At 34.6% G+C, this 24,016-nt stretch overlaps 1 protein-coding gene across 5 annotated transcripts in view; it reads left to right on the plus strand.

Annotated features, from left to right (window-relative positions):
- Positions 1–24,016, plus strand: part of DACH2 (dachshund family transcription factor 2) — a 675,689-nt gene that overhangs the window by 551,264 nt on the left and 100,409 nt on the right. For all 5 annotated transcript variants that reach the window (XM_074323712.1, XM_074323713.1, XM_074323714.1 and 2 more), the window contains 2 exons: positions 2,917–3,052; positions 5,610–5,693. In XM_074323712.1, coding sequence (XP_074179813.1) covers positions 2,917–3,052; positions 5,610–5,693 — 220 coding nt within the window. The remainder of the gene's footprint in view (positions 1–2,916; positions 3,053–5,609; positions 5,694–24,016) is intronic.

Raw genomic sequence — 24,016 nt, forward strand, 5'->3', positions numbered from 1 at the left:
GTAAATGGATGTGGTATAACTGCTATATAATCTTGCTCTTCATCCCCATACCATCCCTCCAAAACACAAATATAATTATTTGAAGAAAGAATTTGATTCTTCTGTTTTGCTTATATGTTTCTTTTGATTTTGCCTTATATACATAGTGTTATAACTAGATATTTATCTGTATGTTAAATATAAATGAAATTATACGTTCTGTCTTAAACTATTGTTTTCGAGGCATAACAACAGTTATAGATCCTTTGAAGTGTAATGTACATATACAATTACAGTAGTCCCCCCTCATTCATGGGGCATACATTTCAAGATGCCCAGTGGATGCCTGAAACTGTAGACAGTACTTGACCCTATATATACTGTTTTTTTTTTCCTATACATCATACCTATGATAAAATTTAATTTATAAATTAGGTATGGTAAGAGATTAATGACAGTAACTAATAATAAAAAGAACAATTATAACAATATACTATAATAAATGTTATGTGAATGTGGCATTATTAAGTAAAATAAGAGTTTTCTGAACGCAAACACTGCAATACCACAGCAGTCAACATGATAACCGAGAACAGCTACTAAGTAATGGCTGGGTAGCACATACAGCATGGATACATTGGACAAAGGGATAATTCAAGTCCTAGGCAGAACAGAGTTGGATGGTGTGAGATTTCATCATGCTACTCAGAATGGTGTACAATCTAAAACTTATGAATTGTTTATTTCTGGAATTTTCCATTTAATATTTTTGGACCATGATTGACTGTGGGTACCTGCAACCTGAGAAAGTGAAACTGAGAATAATGGGTGACTACTATATCAGTATTAAATTAGTATATAATACTGCTGCTGCCTTGTTTCCCCGAAAATAAAACCTAGCTGGACAATCAGCTCTAATGCATCTTTTGGAGCAAAAATTAATATAAGATCCAGTGTATATTATATTATATTATATTACATTACATTACATTATATTATATTACATTATACTGCATATTATAATATATTATGTTATATTATATTATTTAAGACCCGGTCTTATATTATAGTAAATTAAGACCAGGTCTTATATTAATGTTTGCTCCAAGGGACGCATTAGAGCTGATTGTCCGGCTAGGTCTTATTTTCGAGGAAACATGGTAATAAATTCAAAGTCTACTATTCATTTCATTAAAATTATCAAATGTTAATTAAACAATAATATAAAAAACATTTTTAAATGAACATACTACATTGATGACTGTATTAGTTTTTTTTAACTGCTGCTGTAATATAATGATTTATGACAGATTTAGTGGCTTAAGAAATGCAAATACATTATCTTACAGTTCTGTAGCTTAGATGTTTTACACTGGAATCACTGAGCTAAAATCAGGGTGTTGCCAGGGCTACATTTCTTTCTGGAGCTTCCAGGGAAGAATCTGTTTCCTCGCCTTTTCCAATATCTAGAGGCCACCCACATTTCTTGTCTCATGTTTCCCTTCCTTCAACTTTACAGCCAGCAAAGTTACCATCTCTCTGATCATTCCTCCACAATCGTATCTCCCTCTGACCTTCCCTTTCTGCCTCCAAGATGTCACAGTGTAATTTCTGTATGTCAAGATTCTCAATCACATCTGAAAACTTCATTTTGCCATGTAAGGTAACATTCACAGGTTCCAGCTACTAGGATGTGGACAGGACATCTTTGGGGGGACCATTATTCTGCCTGCTACAGTGGCAGACATTGCAAAATGTTACCTTCTGCTAATGAAATCATAACTTTTAATTCTCATGCTATTTTTCATTAAACAAACAGTTTTGCTTCATGGGATTTGTAAATTTTGGGCCTCTCATGCAAATTGGTGTGAAAATGTACAAGCACAAATTTGACAAACTAATTCTTAGTGTTATGATGATTAGAATACTGATGATGTAGTTACAGATAATTAGACGACTATTTAATTTAATAAATTTATTATGGATGAATTAAATATTTAGTAGATAAAACATTCTTTGTCCTAGCATATCTATCACCCAGTCACATTTATTGCATATATGCATAAACACCGCACTTTGGTTCTTTTATTGTTCAAATTAACTGAATGGTTGTCAGATTTATTCATCAATTTGTAGTGCATAAGCATAGTGAATAGCTGCAGAGTTCTGTAACAATATTCATATTTACAAAAGTCTTGAAAGCCGTAACAGTTACTGTAGAAGTATATAAAAGAAATATTTTATTTTTATTCAAATTAACTATTGAAAATTTAAAATGTCTAAACACTACTAAGATATTGATATTGATAGTTCTTAGTGTTAGTATGGAAAATCCATCATTGTGTCCTGTGACTATGAAACCATTTTGTTGGCAGACTTCAACACAAATTCTTAAGATCTGATAGATTGCAGGTTTGTTATTAATATTTCCATAATTTTTGTCTGTGGAGAAAGACTAAACATGTGCCAGGTGCTGCTATTAGTGAGTTTTATTCCAGGGCCCTCAAGTGTTTACCTTTGGGAGATCTCTTTCTTACTTAGAAAGTAGCATCACCCTCCAGGCCTTGGCATGACCTTTATATCAATGTAGGAGCATATAATAACAATAACCTCCACCACACACCTATGTTTATATTCCTTTGTACATTTTCTAGTAAAGTAAATGGAAACTAACTTTTCTTGAGCCTCTACCATGTATCCAGCATGGTGCTGAGCCCTTTTGCTTTCTTCTCTTTTTTAACCTTCACGATATGCCATTAATTTTGCAAGAACCAAAAATATGCTTTTGTCTAAAGATATGTGTTTAAGACCAGGTATTGTGGATATGCATGCTTTCAAGATAAGTGAGAGGTCAGCATTTCAAATGTTATGGGTATAACCAAAATGAGAAACTTGGTGCACAGATGACATTTCCTTTTGTGTCTCCTTTTGTGTCAGGAACGGATGCCGGAGAGTCCTTCTCCTGCTCCCTCTCTGGAAGAGACTCGTCGCCCTGGGAGCCAGACCTCCTCCCACCCCAGCAGCAGTGTATCCAGCTCTCCCTCTCAGATGGATCATCATTCAGACAGAATGGGTGAGCATCTCACCCGAAACAAAAATTTAAAGATATTCTTTCAGGAAATTCTTCATTAGGCAATAGAGAGTGGAGAAAGAAGCTGGGGAACTGATGCCTACTTAGTATAAATGGCTTTTTGAAATGGTCACTTTTTTTTATTGCTGAAGCAATATGAACAATAAAATGCAACAAAATGTTAGAAGTTTGTTATGTGGAAGGGCCTTCATTTACTGTGTCATTGGATCTCATGGGAGTAATATGATGGGATTTTTGTAGAGTATATGTTAGTTCAGTACGTTGGTATCTAACAGCTAGTGTGCTACAATGCACTTGTTACATTCATAGCATCCTTCAAATAATGTAAGATAAAATATCCTTTAGGCAGGTAATCATTGAGCGATTAAAAAGTGAATCAATGTATGATTTGCTATAATCTCAGAATTTGGATCATAAGTATTTAACATGCTTTTCCTTAATTTTTTTTTTTTTTTATCTCAGAAGTTTTACACCATAGACACTATTGCAGAAACACTATAATGTCATTGTCAGTGATGTGGCGTATTGGAAACTTGAATCTAGCCATAGTTCTGGCTCTGACTAGCTATGAGATCTTGAGTATGTCACTTAACCACCATGAGTTTCTTTACGTAATATATGAAAATAATTACTGCCCTGCTTAATAGGCTGGATTTTGTGAGGTCAAATGAAACAATATGTGGCAAAACACATCTGAAGTTTAAACTGCTAAGGAAACGTTGGTGGGTAAACACTGCTTTTCTCCGTGTGGCTTTACCTTGATTGCTTATCATCTCCTGCTATCTGATCCTACTGAGGTCTACAGATATTACTAAGTGCATTCAGTTGTAACAAATTCTCATTTAGTATACAATAATTATGAACCATGTGAGCTAGGTAAAATCTTTGTTAATCTTCTGCAACTACACAATATAATTTCCTAAGTATCAATTTTCTTTAGGAAAAATGATTTCTGCTCTTGTTTTTGTCTTACTATAGGGACATTGCTTATGTGAACTCTAAATTTTTATACTTCACAATAGTGATGGCTTCAAGACTCTCCAAAATGTTTTTTGTTTTGTTTTGTTTTGGTCGGGGGAAGAATTTGAGGGATTAGAGAAGGTGTTAGTTTCTGGATTTGTGGTAAAGAATGAAGATGATTTCTCCCTTGTGGAAATTCATCCAAGTCTCACTTAGCCTGTCGATATTACATATTGTTTGTGGCTCTTTAACCTCATAGTGAGCTCAGTGGGTCTGGAATCTGGTTTCCCATTATAATCACTTGTGGAACATTTACAAATTTGGATGCCCAGGCTATATGCTCAAAGTCTGATTTACCAGGTCTGCAACAGAGCCTGGCAGCAGTGTTTTGTTTTGCTTCTCAGTATCTCCTCAGGAGATTCTATTGTGCAGGCAGAGTTAAGAACACTGAGCTAGAACTTGAGGCTAATTGTCCTAAGGGAGCAAGTTTAATTCCTGCAAGATGTGACAGTGGTGTTTTAAGCTTTCCTCAGTTCTGTGGACACAGACTACCTATTTATTACAACATTGTGTGTAACTGATTCAAGGGAGTCTGAACAGGACCAGCGGATATACCTGGATGGCTACTGATGAATCAAGAAACCAAAACACACGTTCTTCTGTCAGGATACTGTTTGTATTGATGAGGAAGCAGGGAGAGAGGCAGGGAGGAGAGATAATTATTTATTGAGTGCTGGTTAAAAGCAGCACATAGGGAAATATAATCTGTGATAGATATATCGTAAGAGAATGGTATGTTACACTTAGAAGTAAAATCAAATATTTCCAAAGCAATATAATATTCTAAAAAATAATCTTGATGACATAAACATTTCTAATTCCCCCTGCAGTAACTAGGCTCTCAATTATATTCCACAATTGTTCAAGGATGATAGATATTGTCTGTAAATGAACTAAAAGGTTTGATGAGTTTTAGTTTAAAGTCACCTTGTTTTATTTATAGAGCTATATAATGTTTTAATAAAATATAACTAAAGAGAATTAAATGGTAAACTATGAAAATTGGCATGTTTTCCCTCTGTTAATATAAACTTTTTGTGAAGAAGCACTTACAATAACTACCAGAAAGTTATATTTTATCTACTAATATTGCTATATATATTTGCAAAACTCTATAAAGTGAGTTAAAAGCATAATTATTTTAAACTCATGAACTTATGTGGTAAATTTTTTCAAAAGCACTTTGGGAAATATATGATTAATTATGGAGGTAAATAGCTAATTTGCATATATATTTTAAAAGAAGTAAGTATTTTAAATGATTTAAGGAATTATGTTGGTAATTATATATACTATATATTAATTTTACATTAAAAATCCACAAGATTAATCAGCTAATTGATTTTTAAACTATGTGATCATCAGACCAACGCAAATCTTTCCATTGTTTCAGCAATAGAAGTGTATAAAATTCATGTTAACTATTATTTAAATAAAATGGCTATTTATGTAATGCTTTTTTTGCCTTTCTTTTTGGTGTTTTCCAAGAAAATCACTCAGTTATACCTCTTATTTACAGTTATGATGCCCAACAGTAGAGAGGAACTTATTGTTGATCAGGATAATGGACCAACCATCAAAAAATTCCAAAGAGATAATAAAGGTAAAACTATTTTTGCTTATTTGATGTACATATAAATATCAGATACTAACTCAGTTAACATCCCAGTACTGTATATTGCATTCACATTTCCCTAAGTCAGAAAAGATTCTTACTGGCTTTGGATAGGTTATTTACTAGTAAAAAGAAAAAAGAATGTATACCTGAAGCTTGTTTATTTGATGTTATAAATGACATATCAGCCTGAAGTTTGTCTGTGACTATGGTTGGAAACTTCACACCCTTTTATTGTGCTTGATCAGAGACATCTGACACTTTTTATTATACATGCACTTGGTTAGCTATGGTCAAATGATTCACTATTTGATGGTTATGGTTGAAAAACTGAGTTGCTGTCATGGAGGAGAGATATTCCCTTCAGCCCTCAAAAGTGATTATAAAAATATATGCTAATTTAGACATTTGAAATGAAAGCTTAGCAAGTTACTCCAATCAAGTATTTGCCTGGAGTGCTGATAGATATGACACCAGTCTGGCTTTTGATCCACCAAGGTACATGTATCACCTCTGCACAGTATCCAGTTTTTTCTTATGATATCTGTTTAAAGAAAGGAGGGACAGTAAGAATTTCAAAGTCAAGCTATCTTGATGTGAAATCTGAGTACAACTTTATTTAAAAGGCTGCAAATGTAAGAAAAAAGGGAAAATATATCAGCACATGTTATAAGCTATATATTATGACTGTCACGAGGAGTTAGACAGTAACGCTAAGCTATAGAACATAAGGTAACATGTAATTTATCTGATCATCAGATGGTCTGTTTGTACTTCACTATAGGGTGCATTTTTCTACCCATACAAAAGGTGCTCGTACTACGTAGTTTTTCTTGACTTCATGAACTGAAGAGTTAATGGAGAAAACTTTTCCTTTCTTCTCTAGAACCTGTTTCCTAATTGCCTAGATGAACATTTTCAGTTAGAATTTGGAATAATGTAGGATTTTAATTTCAGTGATCTGTGGTTGGTTTCCTTGCCACAGGTTTAGTATTTTCTTATCCAAACACTGAAAGCCTGTACCCTCTGGGGCTTCAAACTGTAAATGATTGATTTCAGAATAGTTGTCAGAATGGAAGAATTCAGGTTCAGTATATTAAACTACCCAAACTCTTACACAGGTAATGAAATTCTAGTTAAAGATGAAACTTCATTTATAACCCACCAACAGTTTGTTCCTGAGACCTCTTTTCCACCAAGTCATGACCATTTGAAGGACAGCTTGGTAATAAAGCAGCTTTTCTAGGAAAATTTCAAGCTATACCTGATACATATGGTTTTATCAGAACCGCAAACCCTATAAGTCAAAATGGCATTTAGGACTGACCTGGGTGCTGCAGTGCTCAAGTACACACTGCTATATCTTATGAAAAATCAGCTGGAGTGCTAGTACAGATCTACAGTAACTGATTTTCATAAAATACACAGTGGTATGTACTGGCATTGCTGAATCTCTTGCTGTGGAATGGCACAGTTTTACTCTTTTCAATCAAATAGGTTGGTCACACATTCTGATGAGGACATTAATAGACAGGAGTGGCATATTAAACTGCACCCCAGTTATAATGGAAAGCTTTCTTTTAAATGAGATTGTCTGTGTCAACTTCTACCACTTATATTTGTGATATTAAGACAAAATACATTTTCCTCAAATAGATTTTCGTTATTAAAAGGGAACACAGTTAAAGTAGAAGCCTCAACATTTATTAAGTATGACAAGTAAGCAGTTTATACAACTGTGGCAAACATATGTTTTCACATCTGTTTTGAGTAATATCATCATGATTTTAAAAATGATTTATAGCTCTGGAAATTATAAAATGCCAGCTTTACTATTATGTGGAAATTTTCAGAAAATGAAGACATACCATTAGAGTATGCTTCATGTAGCCTGTCTCTTACTGTGCCTCATAAAATTGGGTGACAGTGCAATACATGTCTCAAATGATAATTTGCATTTTTGCCTTGAATTTTCATATGCAGGTGATTCAAAGTCTCTATGATCTGGGTTTTCCTAGTGGTGATATCCATTTAGATGGTGTCCAAAATTACTTAACCAAATTGCAATTTTAGTTTTGACTCAAGTACTATATTTTGACTAAACTGACTGGTCAATCAAGTAAAGCCTTTGAGCTTATTTTGCACCGACTTTGTCAAACAAATTGACCAAATCAATTGCATGTTACGACATTGTGCTACATGGTTTTGCATAGTCAGCTCTGGGATTCTTTAGAGTTTGAGCAGTTGGGACCATCCTCCTTAGTTTACCCATGTGGAAGCAAAGGCATAAGGCAAGACCATCTTCCATTGACAGCCCCTGGTCTCCCACCCACTAGCAAGAATAGGGGCTTTTGATATTTTGCATTTTGTACTGAATGTATTTATTGGAAATTTTATACGTGCAAGAAGCACCGATGATAAAGTTTGAAATACTACAGAAGCAGTGGAATAATAAATTTATCATCTAGCCCAAGACTTGGGTCCATGGACCATTACATTTTAAATCTGTCCACAGACTACAGATGAAAAGCTTAATAATTTTAACATCTGTTGATCATAAGAATCTAAAGTATATCTCATCTAGAATCAAAGTATTATTTTATTTATTTTTAATGCAAATAGGCTAATTTTAGTTTAGAGAAGATTTTTGGCTACAGAGTAACACTATAATAGTGTAAAACTTCTGTATAAAGTAAGATGTTTTTCTTTCTTTATGTATTCCTGCAAAATTCTTAGACGCTGCACTAAATCTTTAACACTTTTGTGCAACTATGTAGGTGATTGAGAATAATTATTGACCTCAATTAAATTGAGAAGTAGGTCTTCTGAATGTTACTTTTTTAAATAAAAGAGACTGATTTATTGGGCCAACTAAACTACAAACCTCATTACAAATGTACTTTATGATTAAGTTAAAATATGGGAAAGAAAATATACATTTTTGTGCATTTTATGCTATTCAGTGATTCTAAATACAAAAGAGAAAAACAAAGAACATACCTTACTGGAAATTGTCTTTGAATTACCTTCGTTTTTAAAACTTTCTATTTGGAAACAATTGTAGATTCACAAAAAGTTGCAATAAGAATACAGAGATTTCACGTAACCTTAAACTAGTTTCTCCCAATAGTGATACCTTTTATAATTATATGATATGAAAATCAGAAATTTACAATGGTACATCCACAGTCCTTATTCAGATTTCACCAGTTTTACACATATTCATTGGTGTGTATACCTCTGTGCGTATCCTTCTATGGAGTTTTATCACATGTGTAGAGTTGTGTAACCACCACCACAATCAAGATACAGGACTGTGATAAGGGGTTAATACCCAAAATATATAAAGAACTCATATAGCTCAAAAACAAAACAAAACAATTTGATTAAAAAATGAGCAGAGGATCTGAATAGATATTTTTTCCAAATAAAATATACAGATGGCCAGCAGACATATAAAAAGATGATCAACATTGTTAATCATCAGAGAAATCCAAATCAAAGCTACAGTGAGATATCACCTCACAGCTGTCAGAATGGCTATTATCAAAAGGAAAATAAGTAACAAATGTTGGTGAGGCTGTGGGGAAAAGGAAACCCTTTCACACTTTTGGTTGTAATGTAAATTGGTATACCCACCATGGAAAACAGTATGGAGGTTACTCAGAAAATTAAAAATAGAATCACCGTATGATCCAGAAATTGCACTTCTGGGTATTTATCCAAAGAAAACAAAAATACAAATTTGAAAAGCTTTCTGTACCTCTGTGTCCACTGCAGCATTATTTAAAATAGCCAAGCTATGCAAATGACCTAGGTGTCCACTGATAGGTGAATGGATAAAGAAGATAAGGTGTATATATATGCAGTGGAATACTACTGAGCCATAAAAAATAATAGTTTTGATATTATCCACAATATAGATGGACCTTGAGGAATTTTTGTTAAGTGAAATAATTCAGACAGCGAAAGGCAAACACTGTATGAATTACTTTATGTGTGGAATCTAAAAACAAGTAAATAAACAAATAAAAGAAAACAAAATTCATAGATACAGAGAACAGATCGGTGGTTACCAGAAGGGAGATGGGTTAGGGGATGTCTAAAATGTGTGAAGTCTATCAAGAGGGACAAACTTCCAAATGTAAAATAAATAAATCATGGGCATGTAATGTACAACATGGTGACTATACTCTGTAATACTATATAGCAAATTTGAAAGATGCTAAGAAAGTAAATCTTAAAATATTTCATCACAAGAAAAAACATTTTTAACTTTGTATGGTGATGGATGGTGGCTTGTGTAGTGAATACTTTGTGGTGCATACAAATGTCGAATCATTATGTTGTAAACCTGAAATTAATATGATGTATGTCAATTATACTTCAAAAAAAAAAAGGATACAAACCGTTCGAGCACCACAGGAGTCTCTTTCTCTTGCTATTCCTTTATTGTCTCCCACCCCGCCACGATTCCTAATTCTTGACAACTGCTAATCTCTTCTCCATCTCTGTAATTCCATCATCCTTAGAGTGCTCTAATGAAATTGTACAGTATGTGACTCTTTGAGATTGGCTTTTTTTTTTTCACACAACATATTCCCTTGTATATATCAAATTGTTACACGTGTCAATAGTTATTTATTTTATTTTCTGTTTTGTTGCTGAGTAGTATTCCATGGTAGGTATATGCCACAGTTTGTGGAACCATTCATCCATTGTAGGAACCTCATTTCCAGTATTTGTTTATTACTAATAAAGCTTTTAAGAGCATTGATGTACAGGTTTTAATGTAGATATAACTTTTCATTTTTCTGGGACAAATACCCAAGTGCAATTGTTGGGTCATGTGGTAAGTGTCTATATAGTTTTATAACAAACTGCCAAACTATTTCCCAGAGTGGCTGGACCATTTCTGTATTCCTACCAACAATATTAGTGGTTCAGGTTCTCCATATTCTTGCCAGTATTTTGTGCTGTCCTTTTTTTATTTTCAATTTAGCTGCTCTCATGGGTGTGTGTAGTAATATCTTACTGTGGGTTTAATTTTCACTTCTCTAATGGCTAATGATCCTGAACACCTTGTATGTATATCCTCTGGTGATTGTCTATTAGTGTCCCTTCCCCATATTCTAATTGGCTTGCTTGTTTTTATATTGTTGAATTTTGAAAGTTATTTATATATTCTAGATAGAATTTTTTTGTTATATATGTGATTTGCAAATATTTTCACCACTGTGCAGTTTGTTTCCATATCCTCTAAAAAGGGTCTCAGGCAAAGCAAGCATTTAAAAAAAATGTTTTTGATGCAGTCCAATTTGTAAGTTTTTTTTTTTTTTTATGGTGCTTTCGTGTCAAATCTGAAATCCTTTTGCCTAGCCCTACTTCCTGAAGATTTTCTCCTATGTTTCCTTCTATGCGTTTTATAGTTTTACTTTTAACATTTATGATCATGATATCAGGTCAAGGATGTTTTTTCATTCTGCTCCAGCACCATTTGCTGAAAAAGCTATTCTTCTATTGAATTGTTTTTGCACTTTTGTCAAAAGTAAGTAATCTGTACTTGTTTGTTTCTATTTCTGGGTTCTTTATTCAATTTTGTTTATGTGTATCTATCCTTTTGCCAGTATCATGGACTTGATTATTAAAGCTCCGCAGTAAGCTTTAATATCAGGTATAATAATTCCTACTACTTTGTTCTTTTTCAAAATTGTCATGGCTGTTCTAGGGCCTGTGCCTTTGTGTATATTTCATAAAAGCAAGTCTATGTCCATAAAAATCCTTGCTTGGATTTTCATGAAAACTGCATTAAACCTATAGATTAATTGGGGGGAAATTTACATTTTTACTATTTTGAGTTTTCCAATCCATGAACACAGTATGTCTTTCCATTAATTTCAATTTTGTTTGACTTCTTTCATCAGAAAATTTAGTTTTTCATATACAGTTCCTGTGCAAGATATGTTAGATTTATACCTAAGTATTCCATTGTTTGAACAATTAGAAATGGTTTGGATTTTCAAATTCAGTTTTCACATCGCCTCTTTCTTAGTATAGAGGAACACTATTGATTTTTATACGTTGATCTTGTACTCTTCCATTTTACTTAATCTCCCCTATTAGCTCTAATAGTTTTCTGGGTTTTTTGTTTGTTTGTTTGTTTTTACTTAAAGTTTATAGGGGAGACAATTGTTAGTAAAGTTACATAGATTTCAGGTGTACAATTCTGTAATACATCATCTATATCTCACTTTATGTGTTCACCACCCAGAGTCAGTTCTCATTCCATCACCATATATTTGACCCCATTTACCTTCTTCTAAAATCCTCCTTCCCCCTTACACTCTGGTAACCACTAAACTATTGTCATCGTCTATCAGTTTTTCTTTCTTCATTTGTTTATCTTCTTCCTTTGTTGTTTTCAGTTGTATACACTAAATATCAGTGAAATCATATGGTTCTCCACTTTTTCTGTCTGACTTATTTCACTTAGTATTATAATCTCAAGATCCATCCGTGTTCTTGAAAATGGTACTATTCTACCTTTTCTTATGGCCGGATAGTAGTCCATTGTGTATATATACCACAACTTCTTTATCCATTCATCTGTCGAAGGAAACTTTGGTTGTTTTCATGTCTTGGACACCGTAAAAAAAGTTGCAATGAACATTGGAGCACACTTGTCTTTGTGGATATATGTTTTCAGATTTTTTTGGTAGATACCCAGAGAGGGATTGCTGGGTCATATAGTAATTCTATTCTTAATTTTTTGAGGAACCTCCACACTGCCTTCCACAGCAGCTGCACCAATTTGCATTCCCACCAACAGTGTATGAGGGTACCTTTTTCTCCACAGCCTCTCCTGCACTTGTTATTAATTGCTTGGTGATGGTAGCCATTATAACTGGGGTGAGGTGATCTCTCATTGTGGATTTATTTGCATTTCTCTGATGATTAGTGATGTTGAACATTTTTTCATGTCTATTGGCCATTTTCTTTGTCCTCTTTGGAGAAATGTCTCTTCAGATCTTCTGCCCATTTTTTAAATTGGATTCTTTATTTTTTTGCTGTTGAGTTGTGTGGGTTCCTTATATAGTTTTGATATTAGCCCTTTATCAGAGTCGTTGCTTGCAAAACTCTTCTCCCATTCAGTTTGTTGCCTTTTTATATCTTGTCGATGGTTTCTTTTGCTGTGCAAAACCTTTTTGGTTTGATATAGTGCCATTCATTTATTTTAGCTTTTACTTCCATTGCCTTTGGAGTCAAATTCATAAAATGCTCTTTGAACCCAAGGTCCGTAAGTTTAGTACCTATGTTTTCTTCTATGCAGTTTATTGTGTCAGGTCTTATGCTTAAGTCTTTGACCCACTTTGAATTAATTTTGGTACATGGTGACATATAGCAGTCTAGTTTCATTTTTTTGCATGTGGCTTCCAATTCTTCTAGCACCATTTATTGAAGACACTGTCTGTTCTCCATTGTATGTTTTTGGCTTCTTCATTGAAAATTATCTGTCCGTATTTGGGTTTATTTCTGGGTTCTCAATTCTATTCCATTGGTCTGTATGTCTGTTTTTTGGCCAATACCATGCTGTTTTGATTATTGCTGCCCTGTAGTACAAGCTAAAGTCAGGAAGTGTGATACCTCCAACATTGTTCTTTTTTCTTAAGATTGCTTTGGCTATTTGGGGTCTTTTGTGGTTCCATACAAATCTGACGATTTTTTGTTCTATTTCTTTAAAAGATGCCATTGGGATTTTGATGGGGATTGCAATAAATATGTATAATGCTTTGGGTAAAATGGCCATTTTAACTATGTTGATTCTTCCAATCCATGAGCAAGGAATGTCTTTCCATTTCTTTGTGTCTTCTTCAACTTCTTTTAAACATGTCTTATAGTTTTCAGTATATAGGTGTTAAACATCCTTGGTTAAGTTTATTTGTGGGTATTTTATTCTTTTTGTTGCAATTGCAGAAGGAATTTTTTTTTTTAATTTCTTTTTCTGAGATTGCATTGTTGGTATATAGGAAAGCAATGGACTTTTGTACGTTGACTTTCCACCCGACAGCTTCACTGTATTCGTTTATTATTTCTAAAAGATTTTTGGTGGATTATTTAGGGTTTTCTATATATAGTGTCATGTTATCTGCAAAGAGTAACAATTTAACTTCTTAATTCCCAATTTCGGTGCCTTTTGTTTCTTCCTCTTGCTTATTTACTCTGGCTAGGACTTCCAATACTATGTTGAAAAGCACAGGTGATGACACCCCTGTGTGTTCCTGAACATAGAGCAAAGGGCTTCAGTTTTTCACCGTTAATGATGACATTAGCGGAGGGTGTGTCATATATGGCCTTTACTATGTTAAGGTATTTTCCTTCTATACCTCTTTTATTAAGTGTTTTAATTGTAAATGGATATTGTGTCTTGTCAAATGCTTTTTCTGCATCTATTGCTATAATCATATAAATTTTGTCTTTTATTTTGTTTATGTCGTTTATCACATTGATCAATTTGCATAAGTTGAACCATCCTTGTGCCCCTGGAATGAACCCCACTTGGACATGATGTGTAATCTTTTTAATGCATTGTTGCATTTAATTTGCTAGAATTTTGTTTAGGTTTTTCCATGTGAATTCATCAGAGATGTTGGTCTGTTATTTGTGTGTGTGTGTGTTATCGTTGCCAGGTTTTTGTATCAGGGTAATTTGGCCTCCGAAAATGAGTTAGGGAGTAATACCACTTTTTGACTTTTTTGGAAACGTTTGAGTAGGACAGGTATTAGATCCTCTTTGAATATTTCGTAGAATTCACTAGTGAAGCCATCTCACCCCATACTTTTGCTTTGGGAATTTTTCAGATGACTGATTCAATTTCTTTACTGATGATCGGTCAAATTAGATTTTCCAGTTCTTTGTGATTCAGCCTAGGAAGGCTAGGTTTCTAAGAACTTGTCCATTTCTTCTAGGTTATTGAATTTGGTGGCATATAGACTGTCATAGTATTCTTCGAAGATGCTTTGTATTTCTGTGGCATCTGTGATTAACTTCCCCTCTTTCATTCTGATTTTGTTTGTGTCTTTTCTCTTTTTATCTTAGTGAGTCTAGCCAAGGGTTTGTTAATTTGATTAATCTTTTCAAAGAACCAGTTCTTTGTCATATTTATTTTTTGTATCACCTTTTTGTTCTCTAATTTATTTCTGCTCTGATTTTTATTATTTCCTTTCTTCTGCTGATCTTGGGTTTCATTTGTTCTTCCCTTTCCAGTTCTTTAAGGTGTAATGTGAGGCTATTTATATGGGACTTTTCTTGTTTCTTGAGATAGGCCTTTAATGATATAAATTTTCCTCTTAAAACTGCTTTGGCTGCATCCCCAAAATTTTGGTAGTATGTATTTTCATTCTCATTTTTTCTATGTATCTTTTGATCTCTCCTATTATTTCTTCCTTCACCCAATTGTTCTTTAAGAGTATGTTGTTTAATCTCCACATATGTCTGGGTTTTCCTTCTTTCTTTTTGCAATTGATCAGAGAATACGCTTGATATGGTTCCAATCTTCTTAAATTTGCTGAGGCTAGTTTTATGTTCCAATATATGGCCTATCATTGAGAATGTTCCGTGTACACTAGAAAAGGATGTATAGTCTGATATTCTAGGATGAATTGCTCTATAAATGTCAATTATGTCCATTTCATCTAATGTGTTATGTAGGGCTGATATTTCTTTATTTATTTTCTGTTTGGATGATCTATCCACAGCTTTCAATGTTGTATTTAGGTCCCGTAGCACAATTGTGTTTTGCTCAGTTTCTCCCTTTAGTTCTGTTAGTAGTAGCTTGGTATATTTCTGTGTTCCCTGAATGGGGTAATAAATATCAATGACTGTTATATCTTCATGTTGTATAATCCCGTTATCATTATGAAATGTCCATCTTTGTCCTTTGTTACCTTTTTTATACTGAAGTCTGTTTCATCTGATATTAGTATGACTACACCTGCATTTCTCTGGAAGTGATTTGCTTGCAATGTCAATTTCAAACCTTTCATTTTGAGTGTATATTTGTCCTTGCAGCTGAGATGTGTCTCTTGGAAGCAGCATCTGGTTGCTTTTAGATTTTTGCTCCAATCTGCTACTCTGTGCCTTTATTTGGTGAGTTTAGTCCATTTACATTTAGGGTGCTTATTGGTGTATGAGGATTTCCTATCATTCTGTCTTTGGTTTTCTAGTAAGACTGTCTCCATGGTTTCTTTGCCTTTTTGTTGCTGTCTATTATTTCAATGTGGTGGTATTCCATTATTTTTCCCTCTTCTTTATTATGTTATATATTTCAGTTCTGGATTTTTTTGAGTGTTTACCATTAAGTTTATATAAAAGTAAGTTTCATATTTAGAGGATTCCATTTTCTTCAGCATGCTTACTTTCTCCTTTCCCGTATTCCGGTTCAGGCCTTTATTCTCCCCCATTTTATGTTTTTCTTGTCACAAATTATCCCTAATTATGCTGGTCAAATAGCCTCCTTCAATATTTATTGTAGTGCAGATCATGTTTTAGAAAATTCCCTTAGCTTGTGTATGTCTGGAAAGGTCTTTATACCCCCTTCATATCTAAAGGATATCTTTGCTGCATACATTATTCTTGACTCATGATTTCTCTCTTTCAATGGTTTGAGTACTTGATTCCACTCTCTCCTGCCTTGTAGAGTTTCTGCTGAAAAATCTGAAGGTAACCTAAAGGACTTTCCTTTGTAGCTTACCATCATTTTTTCCCCGCCTGCCTTGAGGATTCTTTCTTTGTCATTGATTTTAGACAGCTTCAATACATTGTACCTTGGAGAAGGCCTGTTGGGGTTGAGGTAATTAGATGTTCTATTTCCTTCTTGGATTCGAGGATCTAGTTCTTTCCACAAGTTTGGGAAGTTCTCATCATCTATTTTTTTGAATATACTCTCAGTTCCCTTTTCCCTTTCTCCCCCTTCTGGTATGCCCATCATTTTTGTATTGCTCTTTCTGATGGAGTCAGATAGCTCTTGTAGAGTTCTTTCATTTCTTTTAAGTCTCGAGTCTCTTTCTTCTTCCATCCATGTCATTTCCAGATTTGTATCTTCGATGTCACTGATTCTTTCCTCCATCTGTTCAGTTCTATTACCGACGCTGGCTATTTCATTCTTTATTTCTTTTCTTGACTTCTTAATCTCTGGAAATTCTATTTGGTTCTTTTAAAAAAAAATTTCAGTCTCTTTGTTAAAATGTTCATTTTATTCTTTGATTGTGTTTCTGAGTTCATTAAACTGCCTGTCTGTGTTTTCTTACATTTTGTTGAGTTGTTTTATTTATATTTATTTATTTATTTATTTATTTATTTATTTATTTTTTCCAGAACTGTAGTCTTGAATTCTCTGTCATTTAATTTCCAGATTCCCATGTCTTTAAGTTCATTCTCTGAATACTTCATTTTCTTTCTGAGTTGCCTTGTTACCTTGGTTATTCATAGCAATTAGTAAATTATGATTTATCTTCCTAGGCATCTAGAAGAGTGGGTTCTGCAACAGGTTAATAGAAAGAGATCTTTCTTTTGCTTTCCTTGGGTGTTGGTAGAATGTTTCATATTCCCTCTGACTGCAGCCTTTTATTCTCTCTCACACTGTAGTCTCATATTTTCTCTGCACTGTTCTGGCTTTTTAAACAATGGGAAGATTCCCTGGAAGGTGAGCTTCTCCTCTGTGAACAGTTCACCTGTGTCGCAGGGTACCACTTCCATGGGGGGATGTGGATATTTTCTGAAGTTCCAAAGCTCTTCCTTTACCAGATTCAGAGCCTGTGTGTTTCAGCGGCTCTATTTACTCCTGCAGGACATGCCCAGAAAGTGGGGCCAGGGGCAGGGTGGGTTGTGAGAGGTGGCCCAGAGCAATGGTGGCAACCACCACCACAGCCAGTCCTGCGCCCAAGTCTCCCTCCCATTCGCTGGAACTACTTGGGCTGCAAGTCTGTGGCTGTGGGCCACAGTTGTCAGAAATGTCAATATTCTTTCCTTTTGATCTGACACTGCTACAGTTCCGCTTCTAGCAGTGGGTGAGGGGAGGGTGGGGCGAGCTCTGGGAGTATAGGGAGGGCGCGGCTAGTCTCAGAGCCTAAGGCTTCTGTTCTCTGCTTGGCAGTGAGCGTTTAAACCACTGTTTTCACCCGTCTTCCCTCAGTCTTTGCTCCAAGGTCTCTGCCGTGAGCATTGCGTTTAGCCATGTTATATGCTGTACCCTCATCCCTGTGGGCCATAAGATGAGCAGTGGGAGTCCGAGTTCTTCCCTGCCCTGTGGCTGTGGTAGTTCTGGGATGCAGGGAGCTCGGAGCTCTGAGCTCTGGTGTGCATCCTGCACCTGCAGGACCTACGTCTCCACACTTCTCCCTTACTTCCTCCCCTATTCACCCAATTTGCCCACCTTTAGGTTATTTCAGTTGTGCTCCCTTAGTCTTGCCTGTGTGTTGTGCAGGAAGTACTTTGAGGGATTATAGTTCAATTTATTTTAAATTCCATGGGAGATTTCAAGAGGTTCACATCACCCTGCCATTTTTATGACGTAATCTTTGTTTTGTTTTAATCTTTGGGATTTTCTACATAGAAAGTGAGGCCATGCCATCTGCAGATGAAAGCAGTTTTTATTTTCCCTTCTTTATTTGTATGCCTTTTATTTCCTTTTCTTGCCTTATTGTGATAGCTGTGACTTTCAGTATTACACTGAATAATGATGGTGAAAATGAACATCCTGGACTTCTTTTTAGCAGGAAAACATCACTTTATCCACATTATGTATGATGTTATCCATCAGTTTCTTTATCTGTCATATATTCTTCAAGGAGTTGAGGTAATGTCTCTATTGCTTACTTGGTAAAAGTTTGGTTTCCATAAATAGATGTTGGAGTTTGTCAAATGCATTTTCTGCCTGTGATTTTTTTCATTTTAGCCAGTTGATATGATGAAATACACACTGAGTGATTTTCCAATGTTAAATGACCCTTGCATACATGAAATAAATCACACTTGGTCATAATGTATAATTCTTTTTAAACACTGTTAGATTTGGTTTGCTAATATTTTGTTAGGCATTGCACATCTATGTTCAGGAGGGATTGGCCTGCAACCTGTTTTTTGTAATGGCTTTGTATTTAATATCAGGGTAAAACTTGTCTTATAAAATGAATTAAAAAGCATTCCCTCTTATTCTATTTTCTAAAAGAAATTATGTAAAATTGGTGTTAATTATTTTATACACAGTAGAATTGTTCAATGAAATCATCTGTGTACAGAGATTTTATTTGGGGGAGGTTTCAAAATTCTTGCATCGTAATCCCGTATATGTCTGTGGCTCTTGTTCTCTTTCTATTTTTTTTAAGTGATTTATATCCCTCTTCTTCAGATTACATAATTTCTATTTTTTTCTGTCCTTAAATTTGATGATTCTTTCATCTGGCCTCTCCACTCTATCCATGGAGCTTATCCATTGAGTTTTAAGTTTTTGGTTATTGTAGTGTTTAGTTCTAAAATATCCATTTGTTTCTTAACATTTTATTTTTAAGTTTTTGCTGTAACTTTCCATTTCTTTGCTGATATTTTCTATTCTTTCTTTCCACATATCTTTGTAATTGTTTATTGAAGCATTTTTAAAAGGATTTTTATTAAAATATAGCTAGCATACAGTATTATATTAGTTTTAGGTATACAAAATTCTTATTCAATATTTATATACCTAAAGAAGTGATCACCATGATAAGTCCAGCAACCGTTTGACACTGTAACATGCTATCACAGTATTATTGACTATGTTCCCTGTGCTTTACTTTACATCCCCATGGCTTGTTTGTTTTATACCTGGAAATTTGAACCTCTTATTCCGTTACCCCCCCCCTTTTAAAATTTTCTATTACAGTTGACATTCAGTATTATTTTATATTAATTTCAGGTGTACCTCACAGTGGTTAGACATTTATATAAATTAAGAAGTACCCAGGTGACACTATACATAGTTATTACCACATTATTGACTATATTCCTTATGCTTTACTTTACATCCCCACAACTACTTTGTAAAAACAAATTTGAACTTCTTAATCCCATCCCCTTTTTCACCCTGTCCCCCACCGTCTCCCATCTATCACCCCCACAAATCTATTACCCATCTGACACCATACATAATTATTACAATGTTATTGACTATATTCCCTATGCTATACTTTATATCCCCATGACAAATTTGTAACAACCAATTTTTACTACTTTGTAACAACCAATTTTTACTTGTTCATTGAAGCATTTTTATAACAACTGCTTTAAATTTTTTTTCAGATAATTATAGTATCTGTGAAATCTTATTTTTGGTAGCTGTTTATTGTCTTTCATCATTCAAGTTGAGATATTACAGGTTCTTGTTTGACAAGAGTTTTTTTCATTGAAATTTGGACATTTTATATATTATGAGATGCTGGATCTTATTTAAAACTTGCTTTTTCTCAGTGCTTTTCTGGCACAGCTCTGGCAGGGTAAGCGGCAACACTGCCTCATTCCTACCAGGTGTGAATGGGGTCCAGATTCTCCACTGTGCCTCCGTTGATATCCTTGGTGATACATTAGTGCTTGGTGGGTGTGCAAGTTGAGGTTCCTCTTTCTGTTGATAATTGTCTGGAAGGGTTTACTGTTCTCCCATGTGGCCTTGCCTTACACTGCAGGGATATGTGGCTTCATTTCCTTTGATTAGTGGTGAAAGTCTTCACTTTCTGGTATCTCTTCTCTGATACTATCCCAGGTGGAAAAGTGAAGGTACTGGATAGAAAGTAGGCTCTCCATGTAGTCTCCACTGACACCATGTGTGGGAGGGTTGGCCTCATTGCTGCTAAGCACTGATTGAAATCCTGAATCTACAGTAAGCTTTCTTCTTTGACACCAACCTTGAAGGTGAGTAGTGGATTGAAGTGCTTTGGCACACCTCATTGCAGTCTTGCAAGAGTGAAGGTTAGATTTCCCAGTTGGCCTTTGCTGGTGGAGGTGGGGTGGGCTTCAGATTTTCTGGGCAGTTTGTCTGAAGTAGAGCAGTTCTTGTCTAAAAGTTTTCAGCATCCCTAAGCTACACGTTCCTGGTCCTTTGGCTAGAGAGAGCATACTTTTCTGGGAATTTTTTTTTTTTTGTCTGTGCTTATTGGTGTATCTAGACTGCCAGCTTTTCGAGTATTCAGTCAGGGATACGTGACACAGAAAGTCCAGGAAATTCACTGCCGTGTTATTCCTCAGTTTCTAATGTCCCTAATTGGTCTACCTTTCTCTCTAGACTTTCTGAGTATTCTTATTTTTCTTTTATACAAAAGGCCTATTTTTTAGCTGTACTTAGAGGGAGGAATAAGGAAAATTATATCTACTCATCATTTGAAGGCAGAAACTCTGTACCTCTCCTTCATGTTTTAAAAATTGAGATGTACCTCATATATCATAAAACTCATTCAAAGTATACAGGTCAGTGTTGTTTCAAAGTGTACAGTTCAAGGTTGTGGAAACATCACTACTATCTAACTCCATAACATTTTTATAAACCTTAAAAGGAACCCTGTACCCATTAGTAGTCACTGTTCATACCCATCCAGCAGCCACTGGAAACCACTAATCTGATTTCTGTCTCTGTGGAATTGCCTAATCTGAATGTTTCAAATGAATGGAATCATACAATATGTGGCCTTTTGTGTCTGCTTCTTTTACTTACTATAATGATTTCAAAGTTGATCTATGATGTCGAATGAATCAATACTTCATTTCCTATTTATGTCTGAATACTATTTTAATGTATGAATATGCCACATTTTCTTCATTCATGCATTAGTTGATGGACATTTGGGATATTTCCACTTTTCAGCTATTATAAATAATGATGTTATGAACATTTGTGTACAATTTTTGTGTTCGCTTATGTTTTCATTTCTCTTGTTAGTATGCCTAGGCTAGAATTACTGGGTCATGTGGCAACTCTACATTTAACCTCTTAAAGAACTGCCCCACTGTTTTCCAAAGTGGATACAGAATTTTACATTCCCACCAGCAATGTCTGAGGGTTCGAGTTTCTCCCTATCCTTTCCAACAATTATTATTATCTGCCTTTTTGGTTAAAGCCATGCTAGTGTATATGAAGTTGTTACATTGTGGTTTCATTTGCATTCCTTCATGAATAACGATGTTGGACATTTTTTCATGTGCATATTGTCCATTTGCATATCTTCTTTGGAGAAATATCTGTTTAAGTCCGTTTTCCAGGTTTTAATTGAAATAGTTCTCTTTTTGTTTTCAAGTTTTAAAAGTTCTTTATATATTGTGGGTACAATACCCTTAGCAGACATATAATTTGCAAAATTTTATCTCATTCTGTGGATTATGTTTTCAATTATAGTAAAGGTCAATTTATCAGTTTTTTTTAATTTTCCCACATATCTGTTTGCTGTCATATCTAAGAGTCCTTTACCAAAACCAGATGATATTCCTTGAAGATATATTCCTGTCCGTTGACCCTTGAAGATCAAACAATACCCCTGAAGACATACTGCTATTCTTTGATCTAAGATTATTATAATTTTAGTTCTTACACGTAAAACTAGTATCTTTATTGAGTAAATTTTTGTGTTTGGTTTTTGGTAAGGAACCAATTTCATCCTTTTGCATGTGGATATCCAATTGTCCTAGCACCATTATTGAAAACACTATTATTTCCCCATTGAATTGAGTCGGCACCCTTGTCAAAAATCACTCAAGCACAAAAGTAAGATTTTATTTCTGGACTCTCAATTTTATTTCAAGATCTATATATCTGTATTTCTGCTAGTATCACAATGTTTTGATTACTATAACCTTATAGTGAGATTGCTTGTGAATTGGAACTATGAGTCTTCCAACTTTACTTTCTTCATGATTATTTTGAAAATTCTGCATTTCTTATATTTCCATAAGAACTTCAGGATCATTTTGCTAAAAGGCTAACTGGAATTCTGACAGGGATTGTGTTAAATCTATGGATCAATTTTGAGAGTATTGCCATCTTAACAATAAAAGTATTTTGACACATGAACATGGGATATCTTTCTGTTTATTTAGGATCTCTTTAACTTCTTCAAACAATGTTTTGTAGTTCTCAGAGTATACATATTGCACTTCTTTTGTTAAATTTATTCCTAGGCATTTTTAAAATTTATTGGGGTGACAATTGTTATTAAAATTACATAGATTTCAGGTGTACAATTCTGTACTAAATCATCTATAAATCCCATTGTGTGTTCACCACCCAGGGTCAGTTCTCCTTCCATCACCATGTATTTGATCCCCTTACCCTCATCTCCCACCCCGCTTCCCCTTTACCCTCTGGCAACCACTAAACTATTATCTTTCTCTATGAGTTTCTGTTCTCATTTGTTTGTCTTGTTCTTTTGTTGTTTTTGGTTTATATACCACATATCAGTGAAATCACATGGTTCTCTGCTTTTTCTGTCTGACTTATTTCGCTTACCATTATACTCTCCAGATCCCTCAATGTTGTCACAAATGTTCCTATATCATCTTTTCTTACCGCCGAATAGTATTCCATTGTGTATATATACCACAACTTCTTTATCCATTCATCTATCAAAGGATATTTTGGTTCTTTCCATGTCTTGGCCACCGTAAATAAAGCTGCAATGAACATTGGAGCACACATGTCTTTATGTATAAATGTTTTCAGATTTTTTGGGTAGATACCCAGGAGAGGGATTGCTGGGTCATATGGTAATTCTATTCGTAATTTTTTGAGGAAACTCCACACTGCCTTCCATAACGGCTGCACCAGTCTGCATTCCCACCAACAGTGTATGAGGGTTCCTTTTTCTCCACAGCCTCTCCAACACTTGTTACTATTTGTCTTGTTGATGATAGCCATTCTGACTGGGGTGAGGTGATATCTCATTGTGGTTTTGATTTGCATTTCTCTGATGATTAGTGATGTTGAGCATTTTTTCATATGTCTATTTGCCATTTGTATGTCCTCTTTGGAGAAATGTCTCTTCAGGTACTCTGCCCATTTTTCAATTGGGTTGTTTGTTTTTTTGTTGTTGAGTTGCGTGAGTTCCCTGTATATTCTGGATATTAGTCCCTTATTGGAGGCACTGTTTGCAAAAATCTTCTCCCATTCAGTTGGTGGCCTCTTTATTTTGTTGATGGTTTCTTTTGCTGTGTAGAAGCTTTTAAATTTCATATAGTCCCTTTCATTTATTTTAGCTTTTACTTCCATTGCCTTTGGAGTCAAATTCATAAAATGCTCTTTG

This window comes from Rhinolophus sinicus, chromosome X (assembly GCF_036562045.2).
Source record: "Rhinolophus sinicus isolate RSC01 chromosome X, ASM3656204v1, whole genome shotgun sequence".
In the NCBI taxonomy this organism is placed as follows: domain Eukaryota; kingdom Metazoa; phylum Chordata; class Mammalia; order Chiroptera; family Rhinolophidae; genus Rhinolophus; species Rhinolophus sinicus.